Source organism: Stegostoma tigrinum, chromosome 18 (genome assembly GCF_030684315.1).
Source record: "Stegostoma tigrinum isolate sSteTig4 chromosome 18, sSteTig4.hap1, whole genome shotgun sequence".
NCBI classification, from domain to species: Eukaryota; Metazoa; Chordata; class Chondrichthyes; order Orectolobiformes; family Stegostomatidae; genus Stegostoma; species Stegostoma tigrinum.
Window position 1 is genome coordinate 11,679,082 of NC_081371.1, and position 17,734 is coordinate 11,696,815.

A 17,734-nucleotide genomic window follows, 5' to 3' on the forward strand; every position below is an offset into this window, starting at 1 on the left:
ATGCAATGTTGTCTCGAAATGCCATTGCACAAATTGGGGATCATGCTGAGCTTGGCACTGACAGGTACACAGGAGACAAAACCTGCCAGCTTCTGCATATGCAGGTCATTCAGGCAGCCTTGTTGAGTTGCACGACCCAAAAAAATGGCCAAACAGCCAAATGAAAGGTTAACTAAATGATTCAGTGTTGGATCCCCCAGCATCAAAAACCTTTCAACAGGAAGAGCAAATTTTAACTTCTGTTCCCTTTGATCCCAGCAACCATGCACTAATAAAAGCAAAATACTGCAGATGCTGGAAATCTGAAACAAACACAGAAAATACTGGAGAAACTCAACAGGTTTGGCAGCCACTGTGGACAGAGAAACAGAGTTAACATTTCAAGCCCAGTGACGTTTCTTCCGAATTGAAAACTGAAAATTTTTCTTCAGATTAGAAACATCAATCATTTTCTGTCTCTACAGATACTGCCAGACCCACAAAAGGAACATATTGATTTGCATCAGTTTCATTTCTAACCAAAAGAGTTTATTTCTGTTCACTTCTGTTTTATAGCCCAACAAATGAGAAGAGAGTAGAGCCTGATATATCTCTTCTTCAGAACTGTACACTGACATGTTCCAGACTGTTTCCATTTGGCAATTTCAGCTTTGAAGATTGGCCTGTCACTCTCCCAACGGATGTATGGCTTCAGTTTCCACTCAAAGAGATTCATTGGCCATTAATTGGATTCCTGGATCCCTGTCCTCAACCCTTCCCTTCAAAATTGGGATGCATCAGAACCATCCTTTCAAATTCCACTTGCAACCCCTTCCTCACTTGCCTCCACTGGCAGCTGAACATCATGGCCTCAGCCTTAAGTGTTTCTTTTTCCATGGATTTCGGTAGAATCACCAAAGTATTGCCATAATTTTTGCTTTGATTCCAGATTCCTAGCATCTTACACTTAGTTTACATTTTCCACAAGTCTTCTATCCCTACTTGTGCAATGAAATAGAATTTATTGTCAATCAGGGGAAATCAACCTCTGGTTCAGACTTGTCATGAGAAGCATGATTAATAAAATGCAGTGCACTTACTTACCTAGTGGCTAATCTACCCTTAACCAGTGAGCTCATAATGGAAACCCCTTCCCAAACCAAGCAACATAGGCCAATTATATATTATTAGATATTCAAGGTAATTCAACTGCTGACAGCATTGGACGTAGAATAGTTACACACTATGGATGGGATGCATTCTTGGTTGCTGAGTAAAATAAGAGAAGAAATTATGAAAGATTCTGTCTACAGCCTTCCAATCCTCTTTAAATACAGGAGTGACACCAGGGGACAATTAAATGTTGCTCTCATGTTCAAAAGAAGGGAAGAAGGATAATGGCAATCAGCCTGATATCAGTGGTGAGGAATTTTTTATGTGTATTATAAGACTCAAAATAAATTGCTACTTGGAAGTGTATAGATTAACATATGAAACACAGCAAGGATTTGTTAATGTAAATTGAATTTGACTCACTTGGGTTCTTTGGTGAAGTAAAAGAGAAGGTTGATGAGAGTGTTGCAGTTAATATTGTGTGTTTGAATTTCAAGAGGGATTTGATAAAATACCACATAACAGACTTTGTAGGGAGAAACTGGCCACTAAAATCTACTATAAACTCACTGACTGCCACAGCTATGTACACTATATATCCTTGCACCTCACTCCCTGCAAACGCTCCATTCCATTCTTTCACTTCCTCTGTGTCCGTCGCATATGTTCGGATGAGGCCACCTTTGACAAAGGAGCCTTTGAAATGTCCACCTTCTTCCTCCACCAAGGATACCCCAGCGTGGTATTGACAGAACTCTCAACTGTATCCGATCCATCTTCCGCCCTCACCACCGTCTTTTCCTTCCCACAATGCAGATAGCGTTCCCTTTGCCCTTACCTACCATCCCACCAGCATCCACATCCAGAAGATCATCTGCCACCATTCCCACCAGCTCCAGCAAGATGCCACGACCAGTCACATACTGCCCTCCCTTCCTTTGTCTGCCTTCTGCAGGGACCGTTCCCTCCTGGACATCCTGGTACACTCTTCCTTCAGTCCCAACACTCCCCCACAGCCTCACAGCACCTTACTGTGCAATCATCAAAGGTGTAACACCTGCCCATTTACTTCCTTCCTCCTCAGTATCCAAGGGCCCAAACATACCTTCCAGGTGAAGTAGCACTCCACCTGCACTTCCCAGAATCTAGTCTACTACATTTCCTGCTCACAATGTGGTCTCCTCTACATTGGGGGAAAAAAAGGGTAGACCGGGTGACTGCTTCACAGAACACCTACATTCTACCTGTAAAAAGGATCCAGAGCTTCCAGTTGCCTGCCACTTTAACACACCACCCTGCTCCCTGGCCAACATTTCTGTCTCGGCTTGCTGCAGAGCTCCAGTGAAGCTACAACACCTCATTTTCCACTTGGGGAACCTGCAGTGCACTGGACTCAATATCAAGTGCAATAATTTTAGGGCCTGAAGTCTCCCACGTCCCAGCCCCCTTCCCCACACCCCAGGCCTTGTAATCACATTGCCTGCCATTACACACCACCGATTGTTAGCCACTAACAGTCTCCATTAACAGCTATTCACTCTTCAAGCCAGATCGTCATCTAGTGCTTTGTCTGTCCAACTGTTCCCCTTGCTCTGTGACCTGCAGATGTTGAGTCCAGCTTCTGATCACCATAGCAAGCATAGTTTTAGGATTTAAATGAGCCAAAGCAAAGAGTTTTTACTATGATTCCAACAAAGAAAATGCCCTGGATTTAGTGGACATCGATGAAGAGAGGAATAGAAAGATATGATGGCTAGATTCAACAAAATAGGATTGGTGGAGGCCTACGTGGAGAATGAATATTGGCATAAACTTTGAAAGGTAATGTTCTAAGATTGAATGTTTGTCCAGTTCAAATACCTAGTTCATTTGCTTAAGGTGCAAGTTGCAACAATGAGATCCACTTTATTGTGCGCGGACAGCAACAGGATTTATTGAACATAACATATGCAGAGAATAGTGAAGGCAATATCCTGTGTGGACCCCAGGCTCCAGCTTCACCAGATCTAACCTCACTCTGGTGCCCAGATCCCTCTGCACTGATGCACTTGGTATCAGCTTCCTATTTAAGTAATAATTTGCCACAGCCAAAATGGACACCCTTTCACTTATCCACATTAAATTCCATCTGCCAGATTCTGGCCCATTCTCCTAGCCTATCAACATCCATTTGTAAACTCTTTCTCTCATCACTGCCTGCTTTCCTACCTATTTTAGTATAACCTGTGGATTTTGCTATGTTATAGTCTGTCCCTGCTTTTGCAGATCACTAATATAGATTGTAAATAGTTAAGGTCCTAGAACCAAACCCTGTTGCACCCTGCTAGTTACAGTTCGTCATCCAGACAAGGATTCATTTATCCTGACCGTCTGCTTTCTGTCAGTCAGCCAACCCTCTATCCAGGCCAATACTCTACCCTTAACCTCCTGGCATCTAACCTTCTGGATCAGTCTTTTACGTGGCATAATGTCAAATGCCTTCTGGAAATCTAGATATACCACTTCCAACAGATTCCCAGTATCCACCTTGCCAGTTAAATCCTCAAAGAACTCCAGCAAGTTTATCAGCACGACTTGCCCTTTGTGTAGCCGTGCTGACCCTGGTGAATTGAGCTTTGTTTTTCCAAGTCTTCAGTTATCTCCTCCTTTACAATGAACTCTTGCAACGCCCCCACTACAGATGTCAAACTAACTGGTCTTTTGACCTATCTCCTTTTTTGAATAGGGGTGTCACATTAGCATGGCTCCAATCCACAAGTACCCTTCCACAACTCAGGGAATTTTGGAATATCATAACTAATGCACTCATCAACTCTGCTGCAAACTCCTTTAATACCCTAGGGTGTAGGCCATCAGGCCCTGGGCACTTATCTGCCTTTAAATCCCATCTGCTCACTTAATAACTTCTCCCTAATTATTGTAATTTCACCAACTTCCTGTGTAGAAACTGCAGTTTTTGGGAAGAAATTATTATCTTCCACTGTGAAAATAGAGACAAAATTTTCATTTAGTGCATCTGCCATTTCGGAGTTTCCCAATATTGCCTTGTCATTTTTGTCCTCTAAAGGGCCAACATTTACTTTCATTATTTTCTTCCTTTTTACATACTTAAAGAAGCTTTTGGTACCAGTTCTTATGTTTTCTACTAGTTTGCTTTTGTAGTTCATCTTTGCTCTTACGATTTTGTTTTTAGTAACCCTTTGCTGATGATTAAATTTCTCCCAAGCCTCCAGTGTGCCACTAACTTTTGCAGTATGATATGCTTCAGTTTTTGCCGTTATGCTATCCTTTACTTCCTTGTTAAGCCATGGATGATTTTTCACCTTTTTACAATTCCTCTTCCTCTCAGAAGCTGAGAGGTATTCAGTATCTAAGCATTTACCACTGTTCTTCAACTGCACTTTCATATTTTTGCCTAGTCCACTTGGGTCAACTCCTTCCTCGGGCCTGTATAATTACCTTTGCCCAATGCTAAAACTCTTGTATGTTAATCAGTCTTCTCTCTTTCAGTCAGAATTTGGAACTCTTGCGTGTCGTGGTCACTCCTTCCAAAAGGATGCTCAACTACAAGACCATTTATCAATCCTTCCTTATCACATAATACCAACTCTCAAGTAGCCAGTTGTCTGGGTGGCTCTATTACATATTGCTGCAAGAAACAATCCCTCATACATTATGAACTATTCCTTCAGGCTGCCTTTGCTGAGTTGATTAATGCAATCAATATGCATGTTTAAAATCACCCACAATTACAATTGTACCCTTCTCGCAAACCCTCGTTATTTTCTGGTTTATATTAAGCCCTATTTCATAAGTGCTGTTCGGTGGCCTGTAAATTACTCCTAGAAAGGAGTTTCTTCCCTTTCTTTTTATTTCCAAGCAGATTGATCCAACGTTTTGATTCTCGTGCCAATATCATTTCTTAATACAGTCCTGGTATCATCCTTAACCATTGGAGCAACATCATCTGCTGCGCCTTCCTGTCTATCCATTCAGAATACTGAGTACCCTTGAATATTTAATTCCCAGTCCTGATCCTCCTGTAGCCAGGTTTTAGTCATCCCTGCCAAGCTGTACTCATTTGTCTCTCTTTGTGCTGTCAGCTCATCAACTTTATTCCAAATACTGCATGCAATTAGGTGCATGGTTTTTAAATAAATTCTACAGATTTGTCTTTCTCTGACAATAATTTCTTTAGCACTACACTTTCCACACTCTCCATCCTTATTCATCACTGATAACACGAAGCCTCATCTCTATCACCTACTCCAACTTTCAATTCACATTTTGATCTTTTATGATTCATCCCCTTACCATGGTAGTTAGACTGACCCTGCCCATTTATCCTATTATCCTCTACCTTCTGCTGACATTCTAACCTACTGCTTTGGTTCCCACTCCCCTGCCTTATTAGTTTAAGTCCACCTGTGTTACCCTAGTAAACCTCCCCACCAGAATGCTGATGCCCCTTCAGTTAAGATGCAATCCATTCTTTTTGTACAGATCCCACCTGTCTTGGAAGATATCCCAATGATCCAAAAATCTGAAACCCTCCTCTCTGGACCAGCTCTTCAGCCGTGTGTTAAACTATCTTCCTGTTCCTTGCCTTGCTACCAGATGGCATGGGAAATAATCCTGAGATTACAACACTGGAAGTCCTGCATTTCAATTTGAGGCCTGGCTTCCTGAACCCTCCTTGCAGGACCTTGTTACTCTTCCTTCCTATGACATCAGTACCAATGTATTTCCTGGCCTCTGACTGTTATGTGTCCCCTTCACTACATTCTGAGCATATTCAGAGACATCTTTGACCCTGGCATCAGGGAGGAACACACCATCCTGTAGTCTCATTTGCAGCCACAGAAACACCTCTCTGCACCTCTAACTATTGAGTTCTGAACTATCACTGCCTGCCTACACTTTGACCTGTCATCATTTTCGCGAGGAGAGCGAGAGAGCCAGACAGAGAGAGCACCAGGAGGCTGCTGGGAAGGAAATTTTTTTTAACCACTTTAAAAAGCTTACCTACAGCGGGAGCGGTCTTCATTTATTTGGGCAGCAGCTGACAATATCACAGTCGCACTGAAGGAGGGCCGCATGGAGGACTCAAGCAGTGAGGCAATATGGGTAGAACTCAGAAATAGGAAGGATGCAGTAACAATTCTGGGGCTGTACTACAGGCCTCCCAACAGCGAGCGTGAGATAGAGGTACAAATATGTAAACAGATAATGGAAAGGTGTAGGAGAAACAGGGTGGTGGTGATGGGAGACTTTAATTTTCCCAACATTGACTGGGATTCACTCAGTGTTAAGGGTAGAGATGGAGCAGAATTTGTAAGGTGTGTCCAGGAGGGTTTTCTAGAGCAGTATCTATGTAGTCCAACTCGGGAAAGGGCCATACTGGACCTGGTGCTGGGGAATGAACCCGGCCAGGTGGTTGATATTACAGTAGGGGACTACTTTGGAAATAGCGACCACAATTCCGTAAGTTTTACAATACTCATGGACAAGGATAGGAGTGGTACTAAAGGAAGAGTACTAAACTGGGGGAAGGCTGACTATACCAAGATTCGGCAGGATCTGAGGAATGTCGATTGGGAGAAACTGTTTGAAGGTAAATCCACATTTGATATGTGGGAGGCTTTTAAGGAGAGGTTGCTTAGCGTGCAGGAGAGACATGTTCCTCTGAAAATGAGGAATAGAAAAGGCAAGATTAGGGAGCCATGGATGACAGGTGAAATTGTGAGACTAGCCAGGAGAAAAAAGGAAGCATACATGAGGTCTAGGCGACTGAAGACAGACGAAGCTTTGCAAGAATATCGGGAATGTAGAGCGAATCTGTAAAAAGGGATTAAGAGGGCTAAGAGAGGACATGAGATATTGCTGGCAAACATGGTTAAGGAAAATCCCAAAGCCTTTTATTCATATATAAAGAGCAAGAGGGTAACTAGAGAAAGAATCGGCCCACTTAAGGACAAAGAAGGAAAGTTATGCGCTGAGTCAGAGAAAATGGGTGACATTCTTAACGAGTACTTTGCATCGGTATTCACCAAGGAGAGGGACATGACAGATGTTGAGGTTAGGGATAGATGTTTGCTTAGTCTAGGTCAAGTTGACATAAGGAAGGAGGAAGTGTTAGGTATCCTAAAAGACATTAAGGTGGACAAGTCCCCAGGTCCGGATGGGATCTATCCCAGTTTACTGAGGGAAGTGAGAAAGGAAATAGCCAGGGCCCTAACAGATATCTTTGCAGTGTCCTTAGACACGGGTGAGGTCCTGGAGGACTGGAGACTTGCTAATGTTGTCCCCTTGTTTAAAAAGGGCAGCAAGGATAATCCAGGTAATTATCGACCAGTGAGCCTGACGTCAGTGGTAGGGAAGCTACTGGAGAAGATACTGAGGAATAGGATCTATTCCCATTTGGAAGAAAATGGGCTTATCAGTGATAGGCAACATGGTTTTGTGCAGGGAAGGTCATGTCTTACCAACTTAATAGAATCCTTTGAGGACGTGACAAAGTTGACTGATGAGGGAAAGGCTGTAGATGTCATATACATGGACTTCAGTAAGGCATTTGGTAAGGTTCCCCATGGCAGGCTGATGGAGAAAGTGAAGTCACATGGAGTCCAGGGTGTGCTAGCTAGATGGATAAAAAAACTGGCTGGGCAACAGGAGACAGAGGGTAGTAGTAGAAGGGAATTTCTCAAATTGGAGACCTGTAACCAGTGGTGTTCCACAGGGATCTGTGCTGGGACCACTGTTGTTTGTGATATACGTAAATGATCTGGAGGAAGGTGTAGGTGGTCTGATCAGCAAGTTTGCTGATGATACTAAGATTGGTGGAGTAGCTGATAGTGAAGGAGGCTGTCAGAGATTACAGCAGAATATAGATAGACTGGAGAGTTGGGCAGATAAATGGCAGATGGAGTTCAATCTGGGCAAATGCGAGGTGATGCATTTTGGAAGATCAAATTCAAGGGCAAACTATACAGTAAATGGAAAAGTCCTAGGGAAAATTGATGAACAGAGAGACCTGGGTGTTCAGGTCCATTGTTCCCTGAAGGTGACAGCGCAGGTCAATAGCGTGGTCAATAAGGCATATGGCATGCTTTCCTTCATTGGGCGGGGTATTGAGTACAAGAGTTGGCAGGTCATGTTGCATTTGTATAGGACTTTGATTCAGCCACATTTGGAGTACTGTGTACAGTTCTGGTCGCCACATTACCAAAAGGATGTGAATGCTTTGGAGAGGGTGCAGAGGAGGTTCACCAGGATGTTGCCTGGTATGGAGGGTGCTAGCTATGAAGAGAGGTTGAATAGATTAGGATTATTTTCATGAGAAAGACGGAGATTGAGGGGGGAACCTGATTGAGGTCTACAAAATCACGAGGGGGAAAGACAGGGTGGATAGCAAAAAGCTTTTTCCCAGAGTGGGGGACTCAATTACTAGGGGTCATGAGTTCAAAGTGAGGAGAGGAAAGTTTAAGGGAGATATGCATGGAAAGTTCTTTACACAGAGGGTGGTGGGCGCCTGGAACGCGTTGCCAGCGGAGGTGGTAGACGCAGACACGTTAGCGTCTTTTAAGATGTATTTGGACAGGTACATGGATGGGCAGGGAGCAAATGGACATAGACCATTAGAAAATAGATGACAGGTTAGACAGTGAATCTTGATCGGCGCAGGCTTGGAGGGCCGAAGGGCCTGTTCCTGTGCTGTAGGTTTCTTTGTTTCTGTCCTGCTGAACAACAGAGCAAGTTGTGGTGTCACTGTTCTGGCTACTGTGGTTCCCGCGAACAGTATTTAGAATGGTATAAAAACCGAAAGAACTGTGGATGCTGGAAAGCAGAAACAAAAACAAAAGTTGCTGGAAAAGCTCAGCAGGTCCGGTGGCATCTGTAGAGAGAAATCAGAATTAATGTTTTGGGTCTGGTGACCCTTCCTCAGAACCTAAAATGGTATACCTGTTCAAGAAAGGGTCGGACACAGGGGTAGTGTGGCTTTTATTGTGAACCTTCTAGACAAGAGTTATAAGCCGGGCCACAGTGGATAGCCTTAGTGTCCAATAGGCACCTTTGATTTTCCATAGTGGTTCAAAGATAGTTGGCACCGCAGAGTAGCCGCCACAGAATGAAAGTTTTGTGGTGTCAGCAGGACAATTGTCCTTCCCTGAATAGTACAAAGCCTGTGATCACACGCCAACTGTGTACTCATTGGCTGAAACGTCTTTTGGTTCAGGTGAATGGTCAAGTTTAAAGGGTTCACAGAAAGTGATTTTTATATCAATACAGAAAAGATTAACCCATCTCTGTCTCCACAGACAACCTCAAAACTCCCTTATGCAGCATTCGGCTGCAAAATGTTGCTCTTATTTCTAACAGGTGGCTTGAAGAAATAAATTCGAGCAATGCTCACTTTGACAACCACAGGCAATACAGTTCATGCCCTGCCTTGAGGTTTCGGATATAATTGCAGCAATTAGCATATTTCTGTCATAGCCTCTTTAATGAAGGAAATGATCTCAAAAAATAGTCACTGAATTCATGTAAGATAATTGCTCTTTAAAGACAATCAGCAGATATGACCCCCTTCTCTCTTTTTTTCCTCCCTCTTCCAGCAGTTTATCCTTCTCTGTACGACCTCTCTTCATTCTTTCCATCGTGCTCAATTACAGTTCCAATGAAAGATCACAGAGTCAAAATGTTAACTTTACTTCTGACTCTCGTGTCAGGTAATCTAAACAGAAGTATGAAGCAGGATTTGTGTCTTTCTAGTTGAACTCATTTTATTTTTAATGTTTTCACAGTGTCAGTACTTCCTGTGACTAGTCTACGACTGAGCAGCCTAGTTTGTTATTTTACTAGACCATTGAGAGGCAACTAAATTGCTGTTCTTGCCAGGTCTGGCCACCATGTAGCTCAAAGACCAAAGCAGATCTTTTCCCCATGAAAGAATATTTGTAAAACAGTTGAGTTTTTACAACAAACAGTTGTGGCATCCTTAAAATTAAGTTTGTGTCCCAGATTTACTCGATCACGAGAATTTAAATTCCCTGACTGTCGAGATTTGAACTCCTGTCTCTGCAACTACGATGTGGCCATATGCTCAAATGGTGAGATAGTTGTGTGACATTCTAGAGGATAGTGGGTGGCATGGTGACTCAGTGGTTAACAGTGCTGTCTCACAGCACCAGGGAACCTGGGTTTGATTCCAGCCTTGGGCGACTGTCTGTGTGGAGTTTGCACATTCATCCTGTGATGATGCAGGCTAGGTCAATTGGCCTTAGGATAATTGCATGAGGGAGGTGTAGATTATTTAGGTTATAGAGGGATGGGTCTGGGCAGGATGCTCTGAGGGTCAGTGTGGGCTTTTTCGGCCGAAGAGATTGTAGGGATTGTAGGGATTCTATGATAATCCCAGCCTCTTTATATAATTGCAGATTATTAACTTGTTAATGTATTTCACAATCTCAGGGTAGCCCAAAGTTTTTTGGGGTGGGCACAGTGGCTCAGTAGTTAGCACCATTGCCTCACAGGTCTCGGGACCCCAATTTGATTCCAGCCTAGTTTGTTATTTTACTAGGCCATTGAGAGGCAACTAAATTGCTGTTCTTCCCAGGTCTGGCCACCATGTAGCTCTGTGTTTGCATGTTCTCCTGACGCCTCCATGAGCTTCCTCCAGGTGCTCAGGTTTCCTTCCACAGTCCAAAAATGTACAGGTTTGTTCAACTGACCATGCTAAATTGCCCATCGTGTCCAGGAATGTGCAGGCTAGGTGGATGAGCCATGGTGTTACAAGGATACGACAGAGGGGATGGGTAGGGGTGGGATGCTCTTTGGAAGGTGAATGTGGACCAGTTGGCCTGCTTCAACACTGTAGTGATTCTATGTTGCTTATAACCAATATTTTTTGTCACAACTGTAGATATATGGAAACAGCAGTAAATTTGCACACCATTTCTCACTGTCAGCAGGAAAGCAAATGACCAGATAATCTGTCTTTTGGTCAGGACACAACGTGGGAGGAATTCCCTTATTTTCCACAAATAGTATCATTGGATCTTTCACATCTGGGTCTAACGTCTTATGAACAGATGGCACATCTGACAGTGCAATACCCCTTGACTCCTCTGATGTTTAAAAGCTTGATTATGTGTTCTGAAGCGTGTTTTCAATCTAACAACTTCTGATTTACAAGCAAGAGTGCTACTTCTGAGCTACAGTTGGGAAGAAAGACATTTTCAGACACAAAATATGGTCTTCAATTACTGAAAATGAACTAATAATTGCTTTCTTTAATAACATATCAATGTAAGGACAATCATATGCATTAGTCGTTAACAACGCAGAATTTATTTAGCAATTGCAAGAGGCCAAAACATATCTAATTCACATTTTACCAGCTGAAACAGCCTTTAAATTCCAGCTACACCATTTTTTATACATAAAAATAGCACATCAAATTATTCTGAATGACTTCAGAATTGATAACCTTTCATAGAATTCAATAACAAAAAAATAAAATCCACATGAAGGTATCAAGTTAACAACTGGAAACTCTGATGGCTCACCAAAACCCTGCTGCGAAATCTGGGCCAATGTTTCTAGGTGGCAGGATACCTGACTCTTAACAAGCAGGCATGAGTTCAGTTCCAAAGATATGCCTCATTCAGTTGGCCTCCTTCCTGATAACACATTTAGCCACTCGCTTGGACAAGTTAGTGATGTGCTTTATGGCACAGGTCAGTACTTTGATGTGCCCTCCCCAAAATTGAGAGCTTTCTTGGGAACAAAGAACTTTATTTCCAATAGAAACCTCAGTTAACAGGATTGATTGTAATATTAGTGTGTATCCCAAGTTCCTTCTTCAGGCTGCACTTACATAATTTTCTTGTGACATATTATAATATTATAACAAGGACTTGTTATAAAGCAAAAATCATTCCTATAATAAATCAAGGATTTTTTTCAAATACCTGCCACTGTTGACCTGCTAATACCAGGGTGAGGCCTGAACAAATGGAGTTATTCCCTATTTATCATTTTTGGTCAATGGAAAATTTCAGTATCTAAAATTTAAAAAGAAACTTGGTCACTAAACAGTGATTAGGTCTGAGCAACCTTTGTGCTTAGATCTTTCAATGCTGAAAACTCTGAACAAAGAAAAGGAAATGTTTTTTGATGCTTAGGTTAAATTGCCTGAATCAGGAGATCTATCAGCATTGTTTTCATCTTTTTTCTATACTTAAACACTTACAATTTGATGCAGAGTAAGGCTTTAAAAAAAAACATGCAAAGAATCAGAAAATTGTTCTGGTGCAGCAAGAGGCTATTTGGCCCATGTTATCCAAACTGGCTCTCTAAAGAAGCATTATGATTTCTCCTGCTTTTTTCTATACTGCTTACCTAATCCTAAATAATAAAGCCCTGTAGAATCTCATTTGCTAGTATTCCTTTTGCATCTTCCAGAATATTCTTGTACAATCAGAGGTTGCTTACGTATTTTATCAACATTCAACTGTAGCATGATATGAACCATTCTGTCTTTTGATGGTCATTTAGTTCTTGATTTATTCTGTTTATAATCTGTGTGTTTGTGTTTGTTGCCATTAAATTGGAAAAAACAGTGCAAAGTTGGCAAGTATAGAGATAACAAAGTATGGACTTGGATGAACACAGCAGGCCAAGCAGCATCTTAGGAGCACAAAAACTGACGTTTTGGCCAGTAGGTGACTTGCCTGTATCATAGTTTCAGATAAACAATGGATGCCCTAGGACTTTGTTGTCAAAGTAATGAACTTGTTTATTTAGGCCTGTACAACAAACATCTCAGGTCCACCAAATGGTCAGAAGCCAGCATTGTCATAGTTTTATTATACTTTGTTGAAGTAGTGCTAAAATAGTGCAGGATCTCGATGCATTTTATTATACTTCATCTCAGCATCCTGAATCCTTAGCATCAGAACAAAAAAAAAGTGAATATTTAATGGGGCCAAATCTTTAGAAATGGAGGCAGAGGGAAGTTGGCTGAGGATTTAACTCGGAAAAGCGAACAGACTGCTGCCATAACCCTCAAGTTGGAAACCTGTCAAGTAAAACAATCCAAAATGTAGAGTTAACTGTCTATCAACTTTAAAAGGATATTAAAGTTTTCAAATACAGCTTATGGATGTGGAACTCAAAATAAAAAGGAGACAGATATAGAATACTTGAGTTTAGAAACTTTAAGATGGAAGCACTCTCAAAGTTTCAGGCATTACAGAGGATCTCAGTGTGGCCAATCAGACCTGGAGATCATGAGAAAGATATCTCCAGCACATCCCTCACCTTCCTGGACCTCTCAGTCTCCATCTCAGGCAACCAGCTTGTAATTGATGTCCATTTCAAGCTCACCGACTCCCACAGCTACCTAGAATACACCTCCTCCCACCCACCCTCCTGCAAAAATTCCATCCCCTATTCCCAATTCCTCCGCCTCCGCCGCATCTGCTCCACGATAAGACATCCCACTCCCGCACATCCCAGATGTCCAAGTTCTTCAAGGACCGCAACTTTCCCCCCACAGTGATCGAGAACACCCTTGACCGCGTCTCTCGCATTTCCCGCAACACATCCCTCACACCCCGCCCCCGCCACAACCGCCCAAAGAGGATCCCCCTCGTTCTCACACACCACCCCACCAACCTCCGGATACAACGCATCATCCTCCGACACTTCCGCCATCTACAATCCGACCCCACCACCCAAGACATTTTTCCATCCCCACCCCTGTCTGCTTTCCGGACAGACCACTCTCTCCGTGACTCCCTTGTTCGCTCCACACTGCCCTCCAACCCCACCACACCCGGCACCTTCCCCTGCAACCGCAGGAAATGCTACACTTGCCCCCACACCTCCTCCCTCACCCCTATCCCAGGCCCCAAGATGACATTCCACATTAAGCAGAGGTTCACCTGCACATCTGCCAATGTGGTATACTGCATCCACTGTACCCGGCGTGGCTTCCTCTACATTGTGGAAACCAAGCGGAGGCTTGGAGACCGCTTTGCAGAACACCTCCGCTCAGTTCGCAACAAACAACTGCACCTCCCAGTCGCAAACTATTTCCACTCCCCCTCCCATTCTTTAGATGACATGTCCATCATGGGCCTCCTGCAGTGCCACAATGATGCCACCCGAAGGTTGCAGGAACAGCAACTCATATTCTGCTTGGGAACCCTGCAGCCTAATGGTATCAATGTGGACTTCACCAGTTTCAAAATCTCCCCTTCCCCAACTGCATCCCTAAACCAGCCCAGTTCGTCCCCTCCCCCCACTGCACCACACAACCAGCCCAGCTCTTCCCCTCCACCCACTGCATCCCAAAACCAGTCCAACCTGTCTCTGCCTCCCTAACCTGTTCTTCCTCTCATCCATCCCTTCCTCCCACCCCAAGCCGCACCCCCATCTACCTACTAACCTCATCCCACCTCCTTGACCTGTCCGTCTTCCCTGGACTGACCTATCCCCTCCCTACCTCCCCACCTATCTTCTTTTCTCTCCATCTTTGGTCCGCCTCCCCCTCTCTCCCTATTTATTCCAGAACCCTCACCCCATCCCCCTCTCTGATGAAGGGTCTAGGCCCGAAACGTCAGCTTTTGTGCTCCTGAGATGCTGCTTGGCCTGCTGTGTTCATCCAGCCTCACATTTTATTATCTTGGTTTGTAAGTTGTTTGTTTTAAATATCTGGAAACCTGACTGCAGCATTGGTATACACCTAAAAATTCTACTTGCCACTTTAGTCAAAGGTATTCAATGGGCATGTAATGTTACAATCCCAAGGCACACAATAAGAGTACAAATTGCTCTTGCATTGCAATCAAAGTGAAAGTGAGTCAGTATTGCACAAACTGCCTGTTATATCCCCTGCCTAATATTAGGCCCGGTGGTGTGTACAATATGTTACTGATGCACTGTTACCTGCTTTAAGTGGAAGAATTTCTGCTCCAGATCCAGCAGTCATGAGCTAACAAATACAATCACAAGACCAGAAAAAATAAACAACAATTGCCTGCATTGTTCATAAGAAGGCAAACAACAATCTTTGGTTAACACAGCCATCAGAGCCCCGAATCTCTTAGCATTTCCTGTCCTAATATCAGTGTGAGGCTGGGGAATCAAATGGAGAGCTTTTTAATTCAAGCATTTTCCCTCGAGTTTGGGAGAAGTTGCTGCTGATTTCCTGCCTGGATTACGAAAGGATACTGTGGCTCTTTCCATGAATGTTAGAGCCTTTGCACTGTAAGTAATTACAGTTGCTCCCTGGACAGTAGTTCATAACAGAGCAACTTTTCCTTAATTTTATGAGATAAATGCATCATAAGAACTTCTGGCATCAGGTGAAGTTTAAGGGGTAAATTTGCACATTCAGAGATTCGACAGTCATCTGGAAGAGGAACAAATTGTTTGTTCAAATGAATTTCAAATTGAGGGTCATCTATTTGGCCAGGTTAAGGTCCAGACAATGAAAATAAACAGTTCACTCCACTTCCCCCTTCCCAATGAAGTTTATGTTTCTTTCCCTCAATTTAAAGAATCAACTAACTTAAGAGCCATATATTTAGAAAATTTGTGAGAAGTGACATTGCCGACTTTGGCAAAGTTATTACTGTACAGCTTGTGAATTTACTTCCCCCAACCTCTCACACCATCTAATGATCCTGACCCAGAATAATCATGTTACCCATGTTGATTTTAAGCAAGAACCTGTCAGCGCCATATGGAATTTATCTGGTAAATAAGATTTCATGCATAGTGATTATGTGACCATAGCCACACAATGAATGAAAGTATAGGTTCACCGCTTTGTTTTTATTAGAAGTTGCACAAAAGAAACTTGCTATACATTTGCAAACAGCAATAGGTGGCAAAGGAAACTGTCCATCAGGAAAGACCAACTGCCAGGGGGAGCAGACACCATATTTTTACACATTTATAACTTGATGAGTCAAAGTCCATTTTGCAGATTTAAATCAGCAAATAATAATTTGCATTTTATCTTGGCCAAGTACAGGCTTACTCCAGTAGATCCTGGTTTGGGGGAAAAAGGAAAAGAACATATTTGATATTAAAGTATATGTGTAACATGTATCATGTAATAGAACACCCATTCAAGGGAAGCCAAGACAAGCCAACAATTCTTTTCAGCTCACATTAGTCCACTCTACTTCATAAATAGCTGTTGGTCCAACATATATGGTCACTGACAACTTAAGTTGCGTGAATTAGAGTGTCAGTTCTGGGATAAATTAACAAAAATACTAAAATCAGGGAGACAATATCAGTCTATATTCAACAGCACAAGGTTTGTTCAATTGTGGCTGTGTCTTTGGTAAATTCTATCCTGTGCAATAAAATATTTTCATGAACTATGGGTGACCGGCTTTTTATTGATACAGTATTTGAGGAATAATAAACTTCTGACAGTGTAACCTTATCATTTTTTTTATTCCTTAATGGAATGATGGCATCACTGACTGAGCCAGCATTTATTGCCCATCCCTAATTTTCCAGAGGCTACTTAACAATCAACCACATTGCTGTGGGTCTGGAGTCACATGTAGGCCATGTGACTCCAGACCCAGGTAAGGATGGCGCTTTCCTTCCCTCAGGGGCATCAGCGAACCAGGTGGGATTTTCCTGACAATTGGCAATGGATTTGTGGCCATCTTAATTCCAACCTCTGCCATGGCAGAATTCAAACCCAGGTCCCCAGAACATTACTTAGGTCTCTGGATTTACACTCCAGCAATTAAGACTGTAAGTCTGTCGCTTCCCCAAGCATTGGAGCACAAAAGGGGGCCATTCAACCCATCACGCGTCCTTGACAGAAATATCCCATCAGTCTGTTCACTCCACTAGATTTTTCCCCACATCTCAGGGTTCATAAAATTATTCCACATTGCAGAAGGGCATCAAAAAACTACACATGCTATTTTAATTCGATTCATAATTTCAGGATGGAATATGGTCGCCGCAACCGCACTGGAGGCTAGGCAGCTGTCATAAGACGACAGACATTCCACAGATTCTCCTGTCTGTCTACTTTGGAAATCACAAGGTAGTGGCTTGAATGTTGGTGTACAAGAATAGTCCTCTTGCTGTGAAAAATTATCCCCAAATGAGTACAACAGTGCAGAATGTCCAGGTAATTTCAAAATGAAACGCAGGTCACCGTTCTTTTTGATGTCGGTTAACGTTCCCTGTGATGTATCATAAAGTCAGAGCCCTTTATGGCACAATGAATACCAAATGGCTCACTGAATATATGTTGCAGAATTGGCAGAGGGACCCACTCTGTCCCATCATCCGACTGCACCACTGTGGCCATGCAGGTGAAATTCCCTCAAGTGGTTATCCAATTTCCTTTTCAAGTTCAGTACTAAATAAGAACCAAAAGAACTGCGGATGCCGTAAATCAGGAACAAAAACAAAGTTGCTGGAAAAGCTCAACAGGTCTGGCAGTATCTGTGGAGGAGAAAACAGAGTTAACGTTTTGGGTCCAGTGACCCTTCCTCAGAATGAAGGGTCACCGGACCTGAAACATTAACTCTGTTTTCTCCTCCACAGGTGCTGCCAGACTGGCTAAGCGTTTCCAGCAACTTTG

The 17,734-nt window shown here is 42.9% G+C and overlaps 1 protein-coding gene across 4 annotated transcripts in view; it reads right to left on the bottom strand.

The window, feature by feature from the left end:
- Positions 1-15,920: 15,920 nt before the first annotated feature.
- LOC125461103 (sortilin-like) overlaps positions 15,921-17,734 on the bottom strand; it is a 100,110-nt gene continuing 98,296 nt past the window's right edge. For all 4 annotated transcript variants that reach the window (XM_059652326.1, XM_059652325.1, XM_059652327.1 and 1 more), the window contains one exon: positions 15,921-16,158. In XM_059652326.1, coding sequence (XP_059508309.1) covers positions 16,144-16,158 — 15 coding nt within the window. In that variant the 3' untranslated portion in view covers positions 15,921-16,143. The remainder of the gene's footprint in view (positions 16,159-17,734) is intronic.